Raw genomic sequence first — 24,352 nt, 5'->3', positions numbered from 1 at the left:
AAGGGTGTGTCCAAGGGTATGACCTTACACATTTGTTATATGTGGTATATCCAAAAGGTATTCCCTCATCTCTGTGAAGTCCTTCTGTCTCTATTGGCTCATTGTTAAGGCATTTTGAGATGCCATCTTGCTCTGAGCCTTGTTTACCAGGTGCATAATGCAGCTGTCACCCGAACTGTGTGTTACTGTTAAACTAACAAACTGCTGTAAACTGAGTGAAGCTTAGCTAATCCCATGTTTCTATGATGAGTCCAGCTTTTAGTTTGCTTTAGAATTTAATTATTTATTTTTTCCATTAAACTTTTACTTCCAGTTTATGCTGAGCTGCTGTAAATGATTAAATATTTATTTCTAATTCAGAGTCACAGAGACAGTGATCAGGAGGTACTTCAGGAAGTGGACAAATGTCTGTGACCACACCTCTTACTCGCTGAATTCAGCAATGCCGTTGGATTGTTTAGCTGGGTTTGGCCTGCGCCTCTTACGTCCACTTAAGGGAAATCTCACTGCTTCAGCTTAACAAGACATTTTGGACAATTCTATGCTTCCAACTTTGTAGGAATAGCCTGGGGAAAGACCTTTTTTGTTACATACTGTGCCCTAATATACAAAGCAAAGTCCACAAAGGCATGGTTGGATGAATTTTGTGTTGAAGAAGCTGACTGAAAGTCCACTGAATACCACTGGGATGAACTAGAATGGAGTTTGTGAGCCAGGCCCCTTTGTCTAACACTGGTGTCTGACCTTACAAATGCTCTTCTGGATGAATGGGCAAAAATTCCCACTGGTAAATCTTTGTAGCAGTAACAGCTTCCACTCTCAGAAGAGTTGTATAATCATAGTATGATCAACAATGACCAATAGACACTTTTTCTTGAATTCTTTTGCTCATAAAATGTAAAAATAGACATGCAGTGTGTGACAGTGTGTAGATGTAAAATGTGTGTCTGTTTCTCTGCTTTGTGAGAGAAACGTGTCACCACTGTCAGCTCCATCTGCTGGACAGTTCTGAAAAATGTAAAACTTTGAAAGATGAGGGACATCCTTCTCATTCATTTAAAAACTTTGCGATAAAATCTATTGTTGTTGAGGGGTTTTTAAACATACGTTCTATTTTTACAGATGTGGTACTACAAACGGTATATTGCATGGCTGTCTCCTCAGGTCACTCTGGACAATGCCACAGATGACTGGGGAATCAAAGTGGAGCGGGTGGAGATCAAAGATGTGAAACTGCCCCCTCAGCTACTGAGAGCCATGGCATCTGAGGCTGAGGCCACCCGTGAGGCCCGAGCCAAGGTAAGGCGGTTCTACATCTCCATATCACTGTCTAAACACAAGTCTTTTAAGGGAAATGTCTTCGAGGACCATCTGAGAGACGAAATGCTGCAAATTAGCAGCAACTGAATTTCAAAATAAGATCAAGTGGATTGTCTGGCCATTCATTTCCTAATGTGTGGGAAACACTGACCTATTTTGAAAGTATTCAAATAGCACTCAGCTTTTTGCCTTCCAGTTTCCTGTGTCCTTCTTTTGCATTTATCGATTGTTGTTATTTTTCTACACTTCAATTTCATAAAAAGGAGAAAAAAGTAACATTGGGAGATTTATGTAGTTTGTAAGGTTACATACTGGTCTAATCCTTTTAAAAAATAGGTTATTGGAGATTTTAAAAATTGGTTTAAAGGAGATTTACAAATAAAACAAGAAATCTATCGCAACCCAGAAAAAAGGAATTCTGCAAGATTTTGTAATAAGAATAGTCGTAACTGTGGGTGTAGAGGCTTCTTCCACTGGGCTGTGAGATCAAGGCGCTCTTTTCATTTTCTTCCCTCCTGTTTCTCCTCTTAAGGTGATCGCAGCAGAGGGGGAGATGAGCGCATCGCGGGCGTTGAAGGAGGCGTCCCTGGTGATTGCAGAGTCTCCGTCAGCCCTGCAGCTGCGCTACCTTCAGACCCTGAACACCATCGCTGAAGAGAAGAACTCCACCATCATTTTGGCACTTCCACTGGAGATTTTGCCGAAATTCGTCAATACATGAGAAAGTGTCTAAAAAAAAGAAAAGAAATGCACATACTCCCAGCATGCATCACTGAGCACATATACATGTGTAATCAACTTCATTGCCTCACCGTCATTACATCTGAAAGCAGCCAGCTTATTTTCACATAGGTTTAATTTATAACTTCTTTTTATTTTTTTCCAACTTTATAATCAAAGAAAAAAAGTGACACAATCTAGGGTATCATCTCCTAGCCCACAGGCCTTCTTTGAGAATTTACCCTTTATTACAAACCTGTGAAATTTAGCATATTCTCTGTTTATCAGAGCTGGAGTTGAATATTTGCTTTGCCTCAGGTGCTCTGGCAGCTGAGCGGGTAGCTTGAGCCAGCAGTGGCAATGCCCCGCAGTCATCTTGGTGTGTTTGCCAATAAATGACCACTGATTCAATATATTATATAACATATATATAATAATATGTAGTATGAGTTTTTAGTCTTAGCATAACCTTTAACTTGAAGTTTTATTTATTTAATTGAGTTTTCTTTAGTTTTTGTTTTAAGTTGTTTATTTATTTATTTATTTGCAAGTTTGTTCATTTAAAGCTTCAGAAAGTGTCCAAGTATCAGGAAGCTGAAAAAATGAGTTATAATTGATCATATTCTTTCTTTCAGCGTGTAAATATTTAAACATGTTTGAATTTATATATTGTGAAAATGACACGTTCTGTTTTAATCTGTTGTTCTGCTTTCCTACTTTTAACATAAGTGTTTGGACTGTTTGACCAAGAAGTGATTTTTGCCTACAGCCACATGTTGTTGTTGCCACACAGAAGATTTCTTTGTTAGGAAAGGGAAAGGTTGTTCGATTTTACTTTAGTAAGTCGTATAGGTTTCTGTTGTGGTAACAATAGTGACATTTAGGGAATTTTGATACATATGGAAACACAACCAGTGGACAACACTGTGCTGCTGTGTTCTCTAAAGACTGTTTGATTGATTGTTGTCCAGTTTACCAGTTTTCATTGTAATTTAAATGAATTTGTTTCTGTAAAAAAAAACCTCAGACACATGAATAACTTTTTGAAGTTTCGTTCAGGATTAATGCCTGTGTTTGCTTTGTTGTTGTTTGTAGCACACATTCTTTTGTGCAGTATGATTTGATATGATTTTATTTTGAGTTAAGTGTATATGACTAAATAAATCTGAAAGCATGTTTGTGTTGATTTTTTTTCTTTCAGGTCAGTGTGAGAAGTTAAGTGTTTGTAAAAGCAGAGGCAGAAAACAGCTGGTATATTTTAATTTGGTTTATTGAATTGATTACAGGAAACCTTAGAAATTGCCACAGAAAGTGGAGCTAATAAAGAAGCAAAGCAGTGGTTTTCCACTAAAAGACACCGCAGCAGAACACAAGCTTCCTGGGTTAGAATCTGTGGCATTATTTTAAAATAAATATAACATCTAAAGGTACAAAAACATCAATAAAGACAGTACCCTTTAAAAAACAAGCTTACTGTAAGCTCAAGGAAATCATTCTAAGGCATTGGTTGTATTGCTTTTTATAAGCTGTTTTCTTGGCAGTAGCTTTTGTAATATTGCAGGAAAACCAAACTTTAAACTGTCTTCTTTTATGTTTGTTATATTTTGCTAGTAAACAGGTTTTTATTGTCAAACATGGGAAAATCGCCTTGAATGAGAGTCGTAGTTTGAGGCTATATGTAGTGCAAATCCTAAAGGAAAGCCTGTGTATCTGTTGAAGTTCTATTTGTACTGGATGATTTCACTGGTTTCAAGGCACAACAGTAGCATTTGAGACAAAGTGAAAAAAAAAACAGTGATTCGTTAAAAAAAGAAAAGGGCACGTGTAGCTTAAAAAAAAAAGATCTTGCTACACGGTGACAGGTCGGGGCAGAGAGGTGGGAACAAGGGAATGTTCAGATGTTCAGTTCAGCCATAGCGCGCTCCAGAGGGTCGGTGGTCCAGTAGTCGTAGTCCCAGCCCAGGAACCAGCCAGTGAACGTGGGCGGCTCGAAGCCCTGCTTGAGTTTGACAATGGGCGTCCTCGGGTCTCTCTTGGCCGGATCTGTCTCGATGTAACGGACCGCTGAGGAAGACGAGTTTGAATTAGTACAAGGATTAAAAGGGTAGCAGAAGATGCTTTATGCTTTGACTCTTGGTGACACTGCTGCTCTAGTTATGGGGCACTTTGCTGTTAATGCATGTATCAGTAATTATGATGTCTTTTAAATAAATACATTCTGTTTTTTGATTAAGTTTTAATTTTTTTTATCTAATGATTGATGTTGTGTTAGATAATTTGCAATGCCAGCTGTATTTCTCGTCTCCTATTCCACATGGCATTGTTCTTTCTCCTCATATTTGCTCACCAGATGCCATAGCTTCAGTCTTCTCCTCCTCTTGGGCCTCATTTCCAATCCAGACAAACACCTAAGAATAAAAAAAACCCCAAATAAATAAAGGTTTATTGTGGAGTTTATTCTTTTTGTGGGCACTGATTCTGCTCTGAATGCATATAGTACAGCAAAGGCAGTCAGCTTGTTTTTTACCTGCTCCCAGGTGTCCAAGATCATGACATCATCAGTGGCAAGGTCATCTTGGGTCATCTCACCTGGTACCTCCTCAATCTAAGAAGAAGAAGACGGATTTAAGGGGGCTTTATTTTTATGTACACGTAACGACAAATAAAGACACAGTGCACTGTTTTCAGCAGGTACTTTGAAATATTCTTGACATCCTGCACATGCTCGTGCAATACCAAAGACTTGAAAACTCGAGTCAGAATAGGACAAAACCAATCCAGCAGGAGAAGAAAACGTACTATAAAGTTTCCAGTCTTATTGGAACAAGCAAAGAGACGGGGTGGATGAGCATCCATCTTGTCCTTGAGTCTAGTGGAGGTGCGATACTCCGTCTTTCCACCCAGAGCCTCCCAGAACTGATCTGTAAAACGACAGAAACACTTCAAGCTATTACAACCATCAGAATTTGTAAGAGGGCAAAGCAATAGTTTGACATTTGGGTAACTCTGTTCCTTTTTTGTTGGTACAAAGCCAAATCAGGTTTTTAGTTTAGCATAAAACCTGGAAGTAAGCCTGGTTCTGTCTAATGGGGAAGAAAACAAAATGCTTGGTTTACATTATCAGGTTATCACTATTTTTAACTGAGGTAACTGCTAGAAGTATCTGTTAGTGGACAGATGTTCCAGTGATTTCACTGTCATCACACACAAATTCCTCTATTTGCACTGGGAGGCAGTGGGATAAGAGATGTGCATGTGGGAAAATGTGTTCTGAAAATTTCAGGTCAGCCAGTCTGACACTTAAATCCCATTTCTCCCCAATCCTGGCTCTCGCTTCAAATTCCAACACATCATCTTGACCATGCTTTCATGCCTATATGCACTGAGTTGCTGCCGTGTGATTGGTTGATTAAATATCTGCATTAACAACCAGTTGAATAGGTGTACCTAATAAAGTGTCTGGTAAGTGCAATTGCAGTGTTTCCCCACACATAGACTTTAGTTGGGCAACCTTATTTTGCTATTTATTCATTTTATTTTGCCCATGTGGAAACTGGTGGTTTTTGTCAAGTGAGCAGTGGTTTACAGGTGAGATAAGAGCACTGAAAATGTCAGTGCTGTTACATCACCTGCCATAGACCAAAAAAAAAAAAAATACCTGTAAACATATATAAAGAATGAAACAAACCAGGAGCTAAAAGCTTAATGGACCTGCTGAGGTGTTTGCAATATTGTGTAGTTTTTGTTACAATTATTCTTGCCCTTCCAGCTATACAGCTATTTAATCAATTTTTAATATACAAAATTATTGTTAGAGCACCTTTAAGGGTAAAATAAAGCAAAATAAAACAAAGTGTAAATGTAAATTTGCAACCAGCATCTGTGAAACAGCAGGTACCTGCACAGTACAGCATCAATTTTGAATAGAAAATCTTTTCAACCATCAGAAATAAAATGGTGAATTTCTCGCTTGTCTTTTGCGAGGCCCCAGCCGAGGCCAGTCCTCAAAAGCAGGGTGTTTATGAAAAATTGAATCTGTTATGTTGTAGCCTGAGGTGTTTTTATATGTGAAACTGTTAGCAGGGAGTTTCTTCTTCTTGAGCTTGGAAAGCAAATAGCAAGACTTCTGACAACATCAGAAGGGGTGATGCAATCAAGTCTGCTTTGTTTCAATATGGATGAACATAAGCGCTTAGCCGAAATACAAAAAGGGAGCTATTTAGCCTCGCATTAAAGCGCTATTTTAACAGCCAGACCACACTTTGTAGCTGACACAGATACAGTTCTGAGTATGTTAACAGCTGTTGGGTTTCAGCTTGACTTAAATGCAGCAAAAAAATTAAATAAAGGAGAGAAAATGATAGTGGAGGTAACTGTGTTTATCCTGTTTCCTCACCGCTCTCTCCTCCCTCGGACAGCTCGGAGACAGACACGCCCAGGATGTCACACAGCTGCTGAGCTCCCTGCTTCTCTGTGTCGCTGGCACCCACTCCCACCCACAGGAAGGAGTTGCCGGGGGTCACCAGAATAAAAGCATCATTGGAGTTTAGGTTTGATGCCTGCACGTCAAGCTGCATAGAAACAGAGATATTGCAAGTTATCATGAGGAGCTGTTGTACGTTGACCTTCTTAAGTGTTGGTGGTTTTTCATTTTTACCAATATTCATGCTAGCATAATGCTTTATTTGACATTTTATGCCCTCTAACACCAATTCGAGAGGATATTTTAAAGGAAAGGACATCGGTGTTTTCCATTCTTACTATGCATTTTTCCCTTTTCCTCTTAAATACCCTTCAACCATTTACTGAATACTTAAAAAAAACTTCAAGTATGAAGTGCTTCTGCTTTCCTTTAAAACCTCTAATTGTTACTTCATTGTTAATGGACAGTGCTTATTAGATTAGAAAACAAATATTTCAGAAATCTGTTAGAAACTGTTTTGCAAAAGAGAGAAGAAAAAAATTAAATAATCGAGGAATGATTAAATTCAGGTAATGAATGAGACGTTTCCTCTCACCTCCACAGCTCGTGTGTGTCCTGCAGAGTTGGAGCGCACCTGGAAGAGTCGAGTCTCAGCTGGAGCGGACTGACCTCCTTCTCTGGACGTTCCTCCCTTGTACACAATCATGGGCTTTCCTCCAAACAGACTCATCAAATGGGCCGGCTCTTTCCCCTGCACCACCCTCACCTGATACACAAATACCGAATTTAAATCTCTGCATCTAATGAAGTTGTTGTCACAGCAATTCATATCGAAAAATACCTCATGCATTTTGATGTTACAAGCGGTGCTACCAAATCACTGCAGACACATCCTCCCTAATTGTGTCCTGTGAAATATGCATCAACAAGGTGTGGAAAAAAAGTCTGCAGCAGTTCCCACCACTGACGCAAGATGGCAGCACAGAGCCAAATCATGCCATACCCTGAGGTGAGAGTGAGATCTGTGATATTAGTAACCACGGTGAAGATAAGGTATGTCGAAAACAGTCTGCGGTTTTTTGTAATAAACAGTCATAACTCTGAGGTGTTGCAGTCAGTGGTTCCTCTAATTCAGTAAGCACTGCACATTACACTAATCCTGAGCTTGCTGGGGCAAACAGAGAAGAGATAAATATTTACTGATGAGTTTACAGGGAGAAACTATTTGTATTACATGAAGTTTAACATAGAAAGCCAACATGCTTTTTTATGTTCTGCTGTTCCTTCAAATATTTGACATTTGATGCTTTTGGCTTGCTGCAGTTGCTGATAGATTAAAGTTGAGTTCATAGACTGTATATACAAGTGTGAAAATTCCTTAATGCTTATAAATGCATTCTATTTAATGGTCAGAAGGGGGCAACTTCTCTTAGTGAAAAAAGCCTCTAAAATCTATGAGAAACCAGCACTGCTCCTCAATTTGGATCCACTGGGACTTTGCTATGACCTGAGTAGAAACTTTCCTGACAAGGTTTTGGACAGCGTAGCAAGTCTTACTTAACATAACATAATGCTCATTATCATTATTAATGTAGCATATGCATCTCGTGATTGACAAGTCCCTGCAATGGGAGCGATTTCTCAAATGAGACAGAGGTGAAAGAAAAGCTCAAACTCTGGCTTCAGGCCAGAACTTGACCAACAGGTGACATCACGCTTGCTATGCTCATCCTTAAGTACAGCCTGTGATTCAGTTTAGTTTGACAGATGAGCAAATGCAAAAAGTGTTTGGTAATTGCAAGATGAGGAATCAGGAACATGAGGACAAATAACTGGGACTGCTGCTGATTCCTACACACAAATTCAAACACATACAGAGTCGTGCCACAACACACGGACAATAAGAAGGCCGTACATGCACACGCGAGGAGTGAGCAGTGAATGACCAAAGACTCGTATGAGTTCAGAGCCACTCATGAATATTTAGGCCTCACAGACAGGCTAAGGCATCATAATGTTGGTGTGACATCAGTTCAGGACAAAGGAAAAAAGTAGTGTGGCTTATTTATGCTAGCAGACCGAGCTGGCGACAGAGAAGGAGGGAGCCTCCCATGAAACTCCACAGTGGAATGTCCTGTTTGTGTTTCAACGAGTCGTTTTCATTTGAAATTCACTTTAGCTCATTATTACAGTCACTAAACCTGAAAGGACTTCTCAAAAATGAATAACACAATACCCTCCAGTAATTATAAAGAATGGGAGAATCGAGAGAATATGTCCTTGTTGCTTCTATTTTTGCTGTGGCTCTGGACACGAAACACATGAGTCCCTTAGTGAAGATGAGGAGCAGGGAAGGAATGAAGGAAAAATACCTGAGTGGTTATAGGAGCGCCAACAACCTGAGGAGATAGAAAAGGCCAGAAACCAAGCAAGTGAGGAAATGAGCAGCAGCACGGAAACCATGAGGAAGAGGGAACACAGTGAAAGGATGTAAAAGTCAGACAGGACGTGCTAAGGAAGCCAGACGTGAGCAGAGTCGTTGATGACAGGGAAGATCAAATAATATATAAGCATATGGAAAAAAAAAACCAGAAGCACGCTAAAAGAACAATATGTTGTACCTGCACAGGACCGCCGCCGAGTTCTTCATCCAGCTGTGCGCCGAGGATCGCAGAAGCCCCAATTTCATCCTGACTGGAGTCCGCTCCCTGCCTGGAAAACAAGATGAGTTTATCAGCTCAGCATTCAAACATAACAAGAGGAACTGACTTGGACACAGCATATGCTTACAGCCCAACCAATAAGATTTATGACTGTGATTAATCTAATATATATCAACTTTGTGTCTCTCGCTGAACTTTCTGAACTTCACACCTTCTCAATCTTTCCTCCGCGTACTTTTCACAGTGAAACAAAAGTGCAAAACTGAACTATGATTTGTTTATTTCCAGTGACTATTACATTAAATTCAGTGCTACCAAAAAGAAAATATATCCCCCTTTTTATAGTATTGAATGACTGATACTTAAATTTGTGGCAACAAGTTTAAGCTCCAGTGACTGAACTAGCTCTGAAAGGGGGATGCGATGAGTGCAAAATAACAACTTCATAATGTATAAATTTCTATGTGAAATCCCTTTGTGCTTTACAAATGTAATGTACCTACAAATTTATTTCTGACTCCTCAGCCTCGATGTTTGCTTATGAATCAGTAAATCTGATCAGACCCTGCTAATTATCTAAAAAAAATAATACTCCAGCTCCACGCCGGCTGCTTATATTTTAGTGCTATAGTCTGATGACAGGTAACTTCACGATACAGACTCTAATTATGGTTCCACAGTCTTGACAAATTTATGTCTCACCACATGTAGATGATGTGTCCCTGGCGCCCTCCATGAGAGTAGTTGTAAAGGATGATGTAGCTGTCTCCTCCATAGAACTGTCCATAAGTGGATGGATCCACTGGGACTTTGTCAGATCCCTCTATACGCCAGATCTAAGAGGGGGGAAAAGAATAACATGGAAAACGTAAAATTAAAAAAAATCACATTTAGTAGGCTGTAGATTTCAAGGTGCACCTGCTCCCCCTACTGGAATGGAAAGTAATGACACACACAGGCAGCACTGAAAGCAAATCTGACACATAATCACAAGCTGAATGACAAACCCCCACCTGTTTCTCTCCGCTGCCATCGTCCACCATGCCATGCTGGGCGGCCATGGCGGAGGATTCATGTAGGGTGGCGGCATCGAAAGGCACCTTCTCAATCTTTGCGATGCTGTTAGCGATGTAGGCCACACCCAGGCCCACAGTCTCATCTTTATCGCGCCAGTCTTTGAAGAACTGCTTGAAGAGCGGCGTCTCGCCCATCTCAGGCAGGATCTGGACCTGTGTGTGTTTGGGGTAACCCATCTTCTTGATGAATTCGTCTGCTGCCTTCATCGCTGCTTTCCGCTCTTCCATGTTGGCGTCTTTGCCTGAAGAGAAAAGACATTAAATACTGGAGAACGAAATGGAGAAATGTTACTGAAAATCAAAAAAGGAGGCCAGAAATTATTTCTAAACCTGGGTGAGAAAGGTCATTTGGTGCATTGACTTCAGCACTAATATAAATATTACAAAAGAGTTCTGAAAGTTGAAGAGTTGGTAACGAGAAGGTAAATAGTTTAACTTTTGTGAAATGCACGTATTTGCGCTTTTGCTAAGAACGATATGAGACAGCTGTGTTGTCTGCAAGAGTGGAAAAAAGCAGCTCAGCCAAGAGCCATTTCTTGAGTCCGCTGCACCACCCTGCACTGACCTTTCCAGAGAAAGATCTTTCCATCAGAGCCGTGGTCCAGGATAAAGCAGTCACCAGACTCCAGGGTGCTCTGAGCGAAAGGGTTCTCTGCTGCCACGAGAGTAATCGACATGGCTCCGGTAGCATTGGACACCTGCAGGGGAGGATGGGAAGGAGGATGAAGGAGCTGCCAAGCAGGGAAAAGTACCGCTTTTCAGGAGATTGAAAGGCTGCTGTAGACGCTGCTTCCTCTTGATCTTTTAAGCCAGGCAAATATGAGCAAGGGTTTTATAAAAGATACGTCTCTTAATTGATGTCAGCTGGCAATTTTACTCTATGAATCTTAGAAATATGACGCTCAGTACTTTATATTTTAACTGATGAATGATCACAAAAAAGGAGCTGCAGTAGGAAACATTTTGGGGGTTAGTTTAGAAAAATTTTATATTTTTCTAAAATAACCCACAAAATGTTTCCTACTCTCTAACACATTATAGTTTTACCTTAATTATTACCTAAATGTGTATTCCTGATAGGGAGTTTGTATTTTTGGACTATATCGATTTACACTTACTAGTCACTTTATTAGGTACAGTTTCCTTTTACTGGTTTGGACACTCTTTCAGCAAGGTACTGGAAACATTCCTCAGAGATTTATTGGCAGATAGATTGGTATGACAGCATCCCATGATGGTGACTGTGGAGGTACAGTGAGGCCTGCCCAAGAAACCACTTTGAGATGATTTGAGCTTTCTGACATGGGATGTTACCTTACTTGAAGCTGTCATCAGTTGATGTGTACACTAGTAATAAAGAATTGTCAGCAATATATCTCAGGTATACTGTGGCTTTGTGGTGTGACCTTCTGCTGCTCTAGCCCACCTGCTTCAAGATTTGACATATTGTCTCTTCAGAGATGCTCTTTTGCATACTTTGTTGTGCTTATTTGAGTAACTGTTGCCTTTCTCTCAGCACAAACATTATCCCTTATTCAGACCACTCTCTGTAAACTATAGAGATGGTTGAGTGGAAAAATCACCCCAGATCAGCAGTTTCTGAAATACTCGTACAAACCCGCCATATTTAAAGTTTAACGTCACTTAAATCTTTTTTCTTTCTCATTCTGATGCTTCAGCAGGTCGTCTTAATCATGTCTACCTGCCTAGATGCATGCAGCTGCTGTCTGGATTGCCTGATTACTTGTGTTAATAAGCAGTTGAATAGGTGTACCTAATAAAGTGTGAGTGTATATATGTGCAAAATTAACAAAACATTTACTACATTTTTTTTAATCTACTTTATTTTTAGTACTTTGGGTGCATCGTTCTGGAACTAAACTAAAACGTTTGTGGTCACTTGTAAATTGTTGTTGTTCACAATGAATCATGAATATATTAATTCATCATAAATAACTTTATTATCCTTTTATAATGAGGTTTCTGTATTGGTGTTTAGAGGCCCATTTCTAGCAACCAACATTTTTTATGTTGAAGAAGCCACATAATCAGCCTGTGCACAAACACAGGAACAAAAACTTTCCTTGCTCATGTGCCAGGCACGTTTCTAAGTGAGTGAACGCCATGTTTGTTTCTGTGTTGTTGCTTTTTTCTTAACAAATCCATGCTCTGACCTTGTAGAGTTTAGCCCTCATCCTGTTTGAAGCATCAGCTTTGATGTCATCCGAGTCTCCAGCTGGTAGATCTGGTTTGGGACCTAACACCTGAGGACAGAGGCAGAGATTTTAATAAAAAAGCGACGCCTGAAGACCTAAATTTGATCTCATAATGCACTGATCGCACCTCTATCATCTTCTCTCTCTCCACCCCCTCATCACAGACATAAACTCGAGACCTCCCACTGCGCTCATTATCACGGATCCCCTTGGCAACCTGAGTAGCCTTCAGCTTCTCAAAGCGGTTGCTCTGGGAGCCACACCACTGGTAAATCTCCTGTGGGGTGAAAGGAAAGACAGTGGATTGAATGAAGAAGAGCTTTTACAAGTCATTTTTTAAGATAAGATCTATGTATAAGATTTACATCTCCCAGGTCCAGGATGAAACAGTCTCCCGTGTTGAAGCTGTCCCAGCTGACCGGCACCTCCGTTGCCCTGACCACGCGGCGTCCTTTAATCTGGAGCACTCGCTGCACCGACACCTCATTGGTGACAACGTGCTTGAAACCAGATGCCACGCCTCCTTTCTGCAATATGAGCATCGCATTTAAAAGTGAAATAAAATAAATAAATGAAAGTAAAGTCACTCCAACTGTAAATAATAAAATGTTTTTTTGAGCCCTGTTCTCTCTGCAAATTTACTGCCCTCTTGACACATCTGTGGCAAAAACGTACATACACATAGAAACTGTATAGAAAAATCCTCATATATCAATATTTCACTTACACAGCTTGAACCCTTATCAAAATGATCAAATCTTCTATTTTTGCACCTTACAGTATACTATGGAGCCAACTACGGGGATTTGTTTCTATGCATGTGAAACATCTAAATTTACAGCAGATGTTTCATGTAACAGTGAACGAATAAAGGAACTGAGATTCTGTTTCAAAATATGTGATAAATATAAAGTATTTCTTTACATGAGCCTGGTTTTAAAAGCATCAAAAACATAAAGGAAACACACCCCTCTAATCATTTATCATATTCCTCTTAGGTAAATTCAAATGTTTCTGCTAGTTCAACAGTGACATCTTACCATGTATTTGATTCCAGACTTGAAGTAGCCCAGAAAGGTTTTGGACTCGTGTCCCTGCACCTCACGGTACTGGATGGGTTTCCCCCCGAGGAAATCGTCCATTTGGACCGTAAAGATGGCTGCTGAGCCGCTCTCATCCTGGGTGCAGAAATCACCTGTGCGAGAGAAACCAAAGAAGGGATCCATCTTAAATCCAGCCCTCACAGTTCTGCTGAAAAATAACCCAGTTAGCCATATTTTGTGTCTGACCAGTTCTCCCAGTGAGGACTTCAGTCAGTTAGGAGATCAATATGTAAGAGCAGCAGCGGGTCACATTAATACATGTAACATTGTTTTATTTATGGGCACACAGTGTAGTCCATCAGCATGTGGGTGGATTACATCACATCCTGCTTATTGGTAAACTGTCTGTGCCAAGATCAATCAAGCTTACGAAAACAAAATAAAATTAATAATCTGACTCAGCAGTGTAAATAATGCGTTACCTAGTAATACCCATTTCCCATTATTAATACCAACACACACAGCACAGATACAAACAGTGACAACTAACTGGGATTTGAAATTGGAAATGAAAATGTTTGGTGATTAAGATGATTATCTTACCAGAACATCAATGTTGGTTTGGACACATCCAATACACAATTATAACTTTTGCCCTGTCTCCCTCATGTGCAATGTGCACACAGACAGGGCAATTTTCCCCATTTTCCCTATTTAACAAAGTATTTTATTCTATTAGTACAGTATTGTTTTCTATTTGTATAGTACTTATTCTATTGTATATAGTATTCTTTCTATTTTGTATAGTATGTTATTCTGTTTATCTTATTCTATTCTATTGTTTTTCTCTTTTTCTCTTAATTTTTTACTGCTCTTGTATTTTCTGCCGTGACCAAAAATTTCCCACGTGTGGGACTACTAAAGGTTTATCTTATCTTATCTTATCTTATCTTATCTTATCTTATCTTATCTTATCTCCCAATTTTAATCAAATAAAGAAGTATATAGTATATAATTAATTTAGTTTTCTCTGTAAAGCTCCTAGTGCTTTAAAATTTTCCCTTGACATAAAGGTTTTTTTTATTTTAAACCGCCATAAATAGTTATACATTAAACTGTATTGGGTAAGTCGTTGGTGAAATAATCTACAAACTTTTGCATGCACGGTTTAAATTTTCAGCACTTCAATGTAAGACATTATGTTGCATTACTGGAAGCACTTCCTCCTCTTTCCTCTGCTTTTTTCCCCCTTTCCTCCCTCTCGGTTTTGGGTTTGCATGTGTGAGTGTTATTGTGCATCTGGGAATGACACCGACTGGTCATCTCTCCAAAACACCCGCTGGCTTTTCACTTCACACTCAGCCAAACAGATCGGCCTCCTAAATGATAGTGCGCAATAGTAAATGGTTATACCAAACTCCTGTAAAAATACAAGAGTTTGCACAGCAAATTCTTTGTGAATACTGGTAAAGGTGTGTTTTTTACAATATGATCTGTGATTGATTTTTATTGCTGTGGATGGAGATGTAGAGCTTTATCGTAAAATCATAAAATCTCTATGAATATTATGTATAATAGGAGCTAATTGTGTTAGAAAAGGGAAACCTGTAATCTATACAGCAAAGTCTTCTTTCGTTATGTAAATGTTATATTACCTAGTGGCAGATAACAGCTGACACAACCAGCTGCCAGTACAGTGCTGTACTGTAATTTAACAGGCAAATTCTCATAGCATGCAGTCAGGCTACGTTTTAGTTCTCACTTCCAGGTATTTCAATTTCCAGGAATTTATTTTCCTTTGCACCTGTGCACCAGGTCTTCACGTGGTATTCAAAACCAATTATCTGCAGGGCGGCTCCACCTGTCACATTCTTCTTTGGCTGACCTGCCTCTCACCTTATTTGCTCTTCCTACTTCAGCTCTCCACTCTGGCCAAGATTGCCTGGACTCCTGTGCTCACCTTCTCACTAACATCAGGCTGACCTCCTCTACAAAAACCACGAATCATTTTAAATATGCAATAAAGTAAAATAATTTTCATAATAATCCTGTTTATGAGTTCAAACTCATGTTCACTAATACTTTAGCTTAAAAGGTCATCTTTTACACTAATCAGCTTTTTTAGGGATCTCCATACTTCATTTGTCACTGAGAATATCTACATTTAGTCCTTATTAGGTTTTAAATGCATGAAAAAAACATCTACTATTAAACACCAACCCTCATTCGTTTCACAATCTGATAGAAATGATACAGCTTATTATCTGATAAAACTGTTTGCCAATGAGCCATGTGGCTTTCTGTTGCTTTATGGCACATGACTCACTGTCCTGACTAGTTTCAGCCTCTCCACTGCAGCAGCAACAACGGGCAAAATTATTTTCCAGGGCCTTCATCCTCGTACTGTTCCTCATCTGCTTTGCAAGTCAAAGAAGATCACACTGGAAAACTGAGATCATCTTTATTTTTTGCCACATCACAATGGAAACAAATACAAAAAGGCATGTCTCCCATGTGCTACTAGGGGTTTTGTGCTCAGCCTCAGTGTGACCTGTGATATTCGTGGTTTACTTTCACATTTGAATAATCCAAAAGAAAGAACAGCACTGTATGGTATCCCTTCCAGTTATAATGGTCGACTCTGAGTAATAACCCAGAGATCATTTCCCTTTCACGGCACTCACCCAACCAGAAGTGGAGGTCGTACTGCAGGCTCCCGGAGCGCTGTTTGATAGTATTGAGGATGAGGTAAGCATCTCCGGTGTAAAATCCCCCGCGCAGGTTCTCAGGGACAGGCACCAGGTCAAAGTTCTCCACCCTCCACACCTGGAGGCCTGGCTGCTGTCCAGCTCGCTCAAATTCTGGGTGGTGCGCTGCCATCCTGCATTCAGGGAAGTCACAGACCTTAAGTTAAGGGCTTTTGCTACTGCACAGGCCAAAAACAAATGCAGGTCAATGAGCTAAACAATAAACTTAGTTGGTCAAAAGGCTACTGCACCAATAAAACTTGCAGAGGTTGTAATAACTTTACAAAGTGAAGCAGACACTGCCCACATGAGAGCTATAAAAGCCACTCCCCTTAAAGCTCAGTGGTTGCCATGAATATAAAGATAAAGCTTTGTTCTAGTTAAGTATTAATACAGAGCAGAGTGATTCATCCACTGTGCTCAGGGTATTTCCTCTAGAGAGCAGCAAGAGGAAGCCATGGCAGTTATGACTCATTGTTATCATCATAAACTGTTAGTGATGGTTGGCAATAGAAACACTTCTGTGTTTCTGTATAACTGTCTATTTGTATATCCTGCAACCAGGGGTTTAAAAAAGCCTTTAAATGTGTTTTTAGATAACTACATAGTGGACAAATCTGCTCAGAGACATCTGTCCAATCATAAACACACACACAGACACACACATAGACCCATTCATTCATGTCTGACATAATGCCACCCACAAACAGTTTCAAGTAGGTGCCTGTGCTACACTAGATTACTGCCTACTGCCTTCTGGAACGCCTGAGCGGATGTCTCAGATGCTAAAATGAGAGCGGGGCATCCTGTTTAAAAAAAGAAAAGTGGTTAAAATTTGAATAGTTTTTCACTTTTTGCAGCTGTTATGTTGTTTGGGTAAAAAATTCTAATGCCAACAACACAATTCATACCACGACGAGGCAATAATTTAAACAAAATTATGCTACAAATTCTGCAGTAAAGATCAACAGCCCACACAGTCACAGCATCCTATACCAGCTGCTTGTTACGACATAAACACTACAGAGGTAACATTTTTTCTGCAGTGGAGTGGAGTAGTGCTCTAACCCAAACTACAATATCAAGTTTAGATGTTATAAAACTGTATAAACTAGAGTTCATGCAGTTCAAAACAAACACAGAACCTAGTTTTCCACAGGAATGCTGCTCGTGTACTGCCTTTCAATTTGCATGCACACTGAAGCAAGAATCGGCCATTCTTCTAGGCAGGCGCCTGCCCACAAACATGGCAGGAATCTGTTATTGACCCGGGAAGAGGAAAGTGGCTCCGAATTCATGCAACCAAGCCAACAAACGTGGGGCTTCTTCCCCCCCCATCTGTGCTCTCTTCTTATGTCAAACTCAGTGCACATTACTTTGTAGCTAAGGAATGGTTTGAGATGGAAAAGCAGGCGGATAATTTCACAGTGAAACACATGCAGTCAAAACAGAAGCTTCCTGGAGTCATACGAGGCCAGGCACCACCTGACCTTCCATAACTACACACAGGTTTGGCTGGACGGGAAAGATCTGAAGCCATGAGGCGATGCCATCACAGCATTATACACAGTCCTTGTAGATTTCCCCTTGTGAGAAGCTTGACGGTCACAAAAACCATAAATGATGCTTCTTTAGCCACATAAGAAGAATTAACTAACGATACCAATGTTGAATAGCCAGTTTCTGAAAGCTTCAACACACATTAGTGGCTTGGGTCATAAAGTTCTCATATGTTTTATTTGATAAAAAACAGTGTAGAGAGTTTTCATAACAATTTCACAACAAAAGTGACCCAGAAACTATTTCTAATTTGGATTTTATCTGTCTTGGATCACCACATGGGCTAACCTCAGTCTTTCTACTTAAGCTGTCAAACACGAGCCAGCCAAATTTCCTACTGAATTCCTGTTTAGATCTATTGCTGTGGTCTGGAACATCAAAATGACACAGTTCAGCCTTTACATAACCAAACTTTTGAGTTCAGTAGTTTCTGTAATGCTGTTGTTCAGGCTATATAGTGAGAGTGTATATCATCAGTACCTTTTGAATTCGTTCTTGCTTTCTTTCCATAAATATCATAGGAAAAGCTGAAGGTTTGCAACTTTTTTGGAGAGCTAGATGAGAGTTTCAGAGAGCTACCACTTCCATGTAGCATGTTGTATCCTGGCCTAGCATGATAATTTAAAGCAATGGAAGAAGCTAGCGTAGCTCTGGCGAAATTAAAAATGCAGGGCGTTGTAACTTCCTGATGTCTTATTCCCACACTGAGGTTTTCCTGTACCCCCAGAGGCTGTAACACCCCCTCTAAGACCTCAAATTTCTCTTTTAACACTTTCCCAGTGTTTCATAAACTTATTATAGCACAAAGCCAAGCGTGTCTCTTTTCTTTATGCTAAGCAGCTAATCATCACCTTGCTGCCAGTTCATCTAAAGGTTGAAAAAGAAGAAAAAAAGTGATATTTCCCTCCCCAAAAAAAGTTTGGTTATTTCTTAGAGCTATTTTTATTATATCAGTGAGCCCAGATAGCATCCTCAAAACACACCTGATGATTCATATTTTTCAATTATGTATTTTCAAAAGTCATCTAAGTGCAGAAGCAAGCACATCCTCCCAAGATGGCTACTTCCTGGCAACTAGCAAAACACTGTAGTGACATACAATAACACTGTGCTCTCATGCAGCTGGTAATAAATCTGGTGCAATGCTACAGCATTTCTTTAATGAAACCAACATACCCAGAAATATGCAAACAGCTTCACTTTAATTTGAAATCAAGCGGTAAAGGGAATATTTTTACCCCAAGCTGGCCATTACACAATCATTTAATATTCTCATGTAGAGGGTGCAAGTTTTATGAGCGGTTACCTCCTAAATCACATTCTCAAAAACATACCTGAAAACAAAGCTAGGTTTCCTTAACAACTGAAGGGTTTTCATTTAGTAGCTGCTGAGTAGGCTAACTTCCCTCTTAAACATACCACTTGTGGAAAAGACAGTATCACTTCTGTGCAGCTTCATATTCTGAAGATGATCATCTCTGTGGCACTAAATAAACATGACTGGCTGTGACTGTGATCTTCTCCTCTGATGGAGAAAAATGTTCTGTCTTGTCTCCTGCACATCAGAGCTCTTTCATCCTAGAGTTAGGTACGATCCCTGACTTAATAAAGCAAACATCAGAGGGGATACACTCAGCATCTGAGCAACCTTTGAAGAATCAAAGCCAGTAATGGTGAAAAAAAGAAGACGAAAACTTACACGGGGAAAAGGTTAGAGAATGAAGTTTAAGGCACAATAAGACTCTTACAAATACAAATGTTTTTGCTTGTATGAGGGGCAGCAGCTGACTAAAACAGTCATTTACTATTCAGGGTTGCTTCACACTGGATAAAGTGACTCAAGGAACGGTGGTTTGTTGACTCAACACAGCCTAAATAGAACCGGTCACATGACCTGTGGTCAGTCACGGGCATGCTGAAGAAGGGAGGCGTCTGCCACCAGCCGCACACTGGCATCCAGTCAGTTTGTACCCCCTCATCTGTGGACCCACCCACCACCCCTTCGCCTCCTAACAAACAGGGAATGAGAGCTCATTCCAGCTCCAGTTATCTGATCCCCTCCCCCAATCCTCACCAACCTCTCTTTTGTGTCTGCCTTCGCTCGAGGCCCGAGTGAAAACTCGAAACTTGTGCAGGTCACAGCATTGGATTCATATGACAAGAAATAAACTGTTACATAAGCCCTTGTGATTTGTCTGCTGGTGTCCATTCTTCAAAAACAAACTCAAAATAGCGTTATCTGGAAAATCTTGATTCTTGGGGGCCATGGCAGCATATCATTCCTGAGTTTCTCCCAAATAAAACAATATTCCTCCTTCAGGAATGGTGTGTGTGCGTGTGTGTGTGTGTGTGTGTGGGGGGGGGGGGGGGGGGGTATTTCTGGTGACTCATTTCCTCCATGCATGCCACTTTCAGCCTCTTCAGGGCTGCTGAGCTGCCATGTAGCTTGTTCAGGACACATCAGATAATGCTCTGTACAGACTCTGTAATAGCCACTCTGCTTCCCTACCATCTGTTGACACTGTGTAAGACAAGGAGAATCAAAATGGCTGTTTATGACTTTGTAAATAATCTCCCTGATTTATGGATGGCTGTCAAATGATATGAGAAACTTATTTCAGGAACAATCAATATGTGAGTAGCCATAGCTGAAAAACTCTGTAACCACTTCTCTTCTCATGTAATGTGCAGAAAGTTTTAAAGATGGGATTTCACTCTGTATGTGCGCATATGAAGTGAGTTCTCCAGTGAGTAATTAAGTAACAAGTAATGTGTTACACATTACTTTCTTTTTCAATTATGGCCCCAAACAATGCAATTTTACACTTTTAAACAGGAACATTCCTGATATTGTGTGGTCAATTTCACAGTAACAAAACTACAGTAAAATGTTTGCTTTATGTATCAGTTATAGAGAAGTCATTATGATTGTGGTTGCACTGCTGCCTCAGGAACTTGGCAGTTTGCAATCATTCGTTCATCTGTGCACTTAAAGTACCCAAAGACAACATGAGGCAGAAAGCTGAAGTTAAAAAGTAAGCTGACCGTTATATTGATGATCCTACAAACATAATTACATCCACCATGAAATCATTCAAAGCTAATAATTGGAGAGTTAGAGGAAGAACTACGAGAACTTTGCATGTTTAAAAAAATCAGAAGCCATTGTGAGCTACACATAAGACTTACAAGAAGTCAATGCTGCTTAATGGGACAAGACTGGCTTCTGGGGCTTGAGGTGTATTCACATATATTCATATACAATGATGATCACTTTCACAAGTCTAATTTAAATGGCATTTAAAATAAAATATTTTATAAAATTACCTAGATCTAAACTTAACTTTAACTTGTGGTTGAAGACAGCCTAGATATCCCTAGTCGTGTTTGATTCATTTGACAGTCAAATCATAAAATAAAATTTTGCGGTGACTGAATGCCAAACATCCATCCATAGCCACCATAGCAATGCTTTACAACATTGACACACAATCTCAACTTTGTAAAGAATGGGACAATAGTCAATACTAGACTGCATGACCACAAGAGGCAGCTGGTCAGGAAATGGATATTTAAAAAACACAAGACATGCTCTCATTTTTCATGCAGAGTCAATCTGCCAGGTTGTCTGAACTTAGCAGCTTACAGCTCTCTTGGCCTTTTCTGACATAAAAGGTTGTCTTTTTCTATTGGTTTTGAGCCTCAACAATGCAGACTGAGTGCCAAATTATAATAATAAAACTGCTATTGAAATTATTTTACTTTAATCCTACTGATTGGGGCTGCCCGGAATGTGTAATTTCTATTAAATCTCACAGGACCTTTATTTTACACAGGTAAAATATCCACTCCTGCTTATCTTAACAGTGTTATTAATTGTTAATTGAGTTCATGTTTGCAATGAGTTATAAGTATCAGACACTTTCAGTGGTTGGGGCACTCTTACTTTGACGGGCGCTGCAGATTTAGCATACAAAAATGCTCTTCTATAAAGACACACAGTACTCTCATTAAAGTAAGATTCTGTTAAAAGTTTGATATACAATATAAAATTTCTAGTGCTGTCAACGTTAACGGGCTCGCTCCATGCGAGGGCTGCATGGCATCAGCTCGTTAATGCGTTAGCGCCGTGTAGCAACTCGCATGGGGCGATCTGCGTTAACTCGCTAACGGAGATTTGCCGCGTTAATGCGGTTATGGCGTTAACGTCATTTTAGCGAGATTAAGGCTGACAACACTAATAATTTCACAATGAAATGATTTCTGAGTACAAATAAAATGTTTATGATCTATTGCACAAAATAAGACTGTACAAAGATTAACATTAGCCTGTTTTATCCATTCCAAAACCAGTTTTCATGTGTGTTTGGGAGCAATTGTCCTGTTGGAACATCCAACTGTGACCACGTTTCAATTGTCTAGCTGTTGATTTGAGGTGAAGTTGAAGAATTTAGAGGTAATCTTCTTTCTTCATCATTCCTTCCATTTCCTGCAATGTACCAACACCACTGACAGCAAAACAGCCCCACTGGTGATGCTACCACCACCATGCTTGACAACTGGTACCGTGTTCTTGAAATCCTCACTTTTACTCTTCCAACCATACCTCTTGTCATTGTGGCCAGATAGCTCAAAATTTCTCTTATCTGAACATAAAACTTTTTTACAGAAGGCATGTGGCTCGTCCATGTGGGCAGCTGCAAGTTTCAATGGAGCTTGAAGCTGTCGATTTTGGAGCAGGGGCTTCTTTCTTGGTTGGCCCCTGCTCAGTCCATGGCGATGTAAAACTCGTCTCACAGTGGACAGTAATGGTGGTGTACCAGCAGTTTCCAGTTCATGGCAGGCTTGAACCTGCCATGAACTGGTGAGTCCTGAGTTATTCGTGAACATCTGAACTAATTTCCTTTCATCTGACGGTGACAGTTTGGGTCTTCTTCCAGACATCAGCAAAGTGGTGACACATCCGAGTAACTTGTACTTACATACAATTGTTTGAACTGATGATCTTGGAATTTGTAGTTCTTTAGAAATAACTCCAAGAGACTTTCCCAACTTGTGTAAATCTACAATGCTCTGTTTTAGATCTTCACTGAGTTCCTTGGACTTTCCCATTGTTCTGAGTATTGGTCAATCCAGCCAGAATTTTTGCCAGAAGCTTGTTGATGGCTACCAAAAACATCTGGTCAAGGTGGAACTCACTAAGGGACATTTAGCCAAATATAGTGAGCGTAAATACATATTTGAACCTGTATATATATACTTTTGACTCTGTGTGCAGTAAAGAAATCCAAAATAAATTCCAACTTGTGCACCCAATTCTTGTTTTTGAATGGTATTAAAGATGTATGCTGTACAATCATTCCACCCTGGAAAAAGAACAGTTCAAAGACATCATTGAAAGCCCAATATTACCATAACATTCATGCCCGGGATAAGTGTATGTAAACTTCTGACCACAACTTGGTATGCACTCATTCTTGTTGTTCCCCAGATGAGCCCTAAAGAAAGCATGCACACTGTTGTTTAAGGCGTATAAATTTGAAGTAGGGTGTAGTTCAGACACCACTTAATCTCTGGAGTGAGGAGCTGACTCAGTTCTTTCTAACTTCTGCACACATCATACAGTCTGATGAACTCAGTATATGCTCGCTACAACTGTCACGAAGAGGATGTTGTGACGGATCTGCTCATAACTGTTTCGTCATTTCTGTGGCAACCACAGCACAGTAACTAGTGTTTAGGACAGACGGGTACACTCAGTTTAGTCCACGGGTGATACATAACCCATTTTAATCTAAGACCAGTAAAACTTTTTGTATAATACTGCGTTTGTGTGTAGTGATATTAGCTACACCACACCATGAATAACGGTGCACTTTATTAATAAAACTCAAATTGTTAAATGATTTCTGTAATTTTCATGCTTTGCAACAACCAACCTTTGGTCATATGTTCGACACTCCAGCTTTAGGATACAAAACTGCTAGGTAGAATCTCACAGTTTCTACCATAGATCCTGAAAAACAGCATGTTTCTATAGTAACATGTTGTTTGGGTTTTTGCATCACATCATGAAAGTCACTCTAAATACAGTCAGACAGAGTGTGACGTCAGTTTTCATCCACACTGCATTTTCAGGAAACATTTCAGGTTTCCGTCGACTTGTCCTTATATGGCAACACTGCCTTGCATTATAGCTAATTAAAAGCTAAGTTTAGCACTTTTTCTATTTATTAGATAAGAAGAATATTGGTTAAAGTATAACAAAAACCGTAATTTCACCCTGTAGGTTAGTCTCTCTCTGTTAAACCTATAATCCAGACAGAACTAACGGGCGTTAAATAACGCATCAAATTACCATCCTGCAATCTGTGCGTCAGGCTACATATTTTCTTCGAATAACGTGGGTTAATAACACAAACCTTACCTGAACGCGGAGGTTGTGATCTGGGTCTATAACGGACGGACGGGTGTGGACCTGAGCTGCAGCAGGAGCACAGAGTCGGTAGTTCAGCAGAGCGCAAAGCAGCTTTTTATGGTCTGGCCCGGGACTCACTATATGACACACCCTCTCCGCCTGTCTG

General features: G+C 39.9%; 2 protein-coding genes across 4 annotated transcripts in view; one reads left to right on the top strand and one right to left on the bottom strand.

Moving 5' to 3' along the window:
• The window catches only part of LOC113025997 (stomatin-like), a 9,500-nt gene extending 5,644 nt beyond the window's left edge, over window positions 1-3,856 (top strand). For both annotated transcript variants that reach the window (XM_080304446.1, XM_026174344.2), the window contains 2 exons: window positions 1,165-1,299; window positions 1,853-3,856. In XM_080304446.1, coding sequence (XP_080160572.1) covers window positions 1,165-1,299; window positions 1,853-2,041 — 324 coding nt within the window. In that variant the 3' untranslated portion in view covers window positions 2,042-3,856. The remainder of the gene's footprint in view (window positions 1-1,164; window positions 1,300-1,852) is intronic.
• On the bottom strand, window positions 3,293-24,352 carry gsna (gelsolin a). 2 transcript variants are annotated; one of them, XM_026174341.2, is made up of 17 exons: window positions 24,196-24,352; window positions 16,146-16,342; window positions 13,459-13,613; window positions 12,784-12,945; window positions 12,546-12,695; window positions 12,377-12,466; window positions 10,768-10,900; window positions 10,140-10,444; window positions 9,829-9,962; window positions 9,085-9,175; window positions 8,836-8,862; window positions 7,059-7,229; window positions 6,437-6,611; window positions 4,840-4,961; window positions 4,568-4,645; window positions 4,388-4,448; window positions 3,293-4,104 (listed from the first exon to the last, which is right to left on the bottom strand). In XM_026174341.2, exons 2-17 carry the CDS (start codon window positions 16,339-16,341, stop codon window positions 3,935-3,937), a joined length of 2,220 nt encoding a protein of 739 aa, XP_026030126.2. In that variant the 5' UTR covers window position 16,342; window positions 24,196-24,352; the 3' UTR covers window positions 3,293-3,934. The 2 variants fall into 2 exon arrangements, with proteins under 2 accessions (XP_026030126.2, XP_026030127.2); XM_026174342.2 differs by lacking the exon at window positions 8,836-8,862.

Source organism: Astatotilapia calliptera, chromosome 7 (assembly GCF_964374335.1).
Source record: "Astatotilapia calliptera chromosome 7, fAstCal68.1, whole genome shotgun sequence".
Taxonomy (NCBI): Eukaryota; Metazoa; Chordata; class Actinopteri; order Cichliformes; family Cichlidae; genus Astatotilapia; species Astatotilapia calliptera.
The sequence above is the reverse complement of the archived record's forward strand: the minus strand, read 5'-3'. Positions and strand labels throughout refer to the sequence as shown.